Source organism: Trichechus manatus, unplaced genomic scaffold, assembly GCF_000243295.1.
Source record: "Trichechus manatus latirostris isolate Lorelei unplaced genomic scaffold, TriManLat1.0 scaffold00122, whole genome shotgun sequence".
Taxonomy (NCBI): Eukaryota; Metazoa; Chordata; class Mammalia; order Sirenia; family Trichechidae; genus Trichechus; species Trichechus manatus.
In genome coordinates, this window is record NW_004444058.1 from 648,520 (window position 1) to 649,722 (window position 1,203).

Below are 1,203 nucleotides of genomic sequence, written 5' to 3' on the forward strand. Positions count from 1 at the left end.
GCTTTTGGGGGAACTGGTAAATAACCTGTCTCTTGTTCTGGGTGCCGCTTATACAGATGTGTTCAGTTTGTGCAAAACTCAGTGTGTCATACACTTACGATGAGTGCGTTTTCTGTATGTATATTACACTTTAATAAAAATTCATAAATTTCAAAACAAAACAACTGAAAACCCTGCTGGGGTGAGGAGTTACTGAAAATGGGCGCAGACAAAGTAGCCATCGAGGATATTTTACTTCTCCATTTCTCCTACTCCAAACAGCCCGGGCTAGTGGATCACAAATAGGGCAAGAAATTCTTCCCAAAGCAGCTTCAGGACACTTTTTTTAAAATCCCGAAGCCCGCGCCACAGCCCAGACCAGTTAAATCAGAATCTCTAGAAGTGGAACTGGTGCATCAGTAGTTTCTGATCTACAGGTGATTCCAAACAGCACCACTGCTCTAAGGGTTTGACACTCGGGCCAGAGGGCAGCCGACCTGGTGGGAGTGGTCCACGTGGGTCTTGGAACCTGGGGTCGTTGTTCCGGCCAACCTTTCCCGGACTGACGAAGACAGGTGGAGGTGAGGAACTTTGCAGCCTCTCCCCGCAGCTCCATTTAGGAGGGCCTATTCTCTGTGGCACAAGCTGCGGCTCTCTAACATCTGAGGCTTTTCTCCATGGTTCCTTCCGGTCCAGGCCAGAAGTGACGCCGCGCTGCCCCGGAAGCACCTGCGGAGTGGCTGCGGAGAACGGCGGCGCAATGGCGGTAGCTGCAGTGTCCGAGGCCTGGCCAGAGCTGGAGCTGGCGGAGCGGGAAAGGCGGCGGGAGCTGCTGCTGACGGGGCCTGGACTGGACGAGCGGGTACGGGCGGCGGGCGGGAGGCTGCCCCCGCGGCTCTTCACACTGTCGCTCCTGCACTACCTGGAAGTAAGTGGCTGCGGGAGCTTGCGCGAGCCCGGGCCGGGCCTGGCGCAGGGCCTCCCGCAGCTGCACAGCCTCGTGCTCCGGCGCAACGCGCTGGGTCCCGGCTTAAGCCCCGAGCTTGGGCCGCTGCCCGCCCTGCGGGTGCTGGATCTATCGGGCAACGCGTTGGAGGCGCTGCCGCCAGGCCAGGGCCTGGGCCCTGCGGAGCCTCCGGCCCTACCGCAGCTTCAGAGTCTCAATCTTAGCGGCAACCGGCTACGCGAGCTGCCCGCCGACCTGCCGCGCTGCGCCCCGCGGCT

At 59.4% G+C, this 1,203-nt stretch overlaps 1 protein-coding gene across 1 annotated transcript in view; it reads left to right on the forward strand.

The window, feature by feature from the left end:
- Nucleotides 1–714: 714 nt before the first annotated feature.
- LRRC47 (leucine rich repeat containing 47) overlaps nucleotides 715–1,203 on the forward strand; it is a 13,022-nt gene continuing 12,533 nt past the window's right edge. Inside the window, exon 1 of the mRNA XM_023738702.1 lies at nucleotides 715–907. Within this exon, the coding sequence (XP_023594470.1) occupies nucleotides 740–907 (168 nt within the window). The 5' untranslated portion in view covers nucleotides 715–739. The remainder of the gene's footprint in view (nucleotides 908–1,203) is intronic.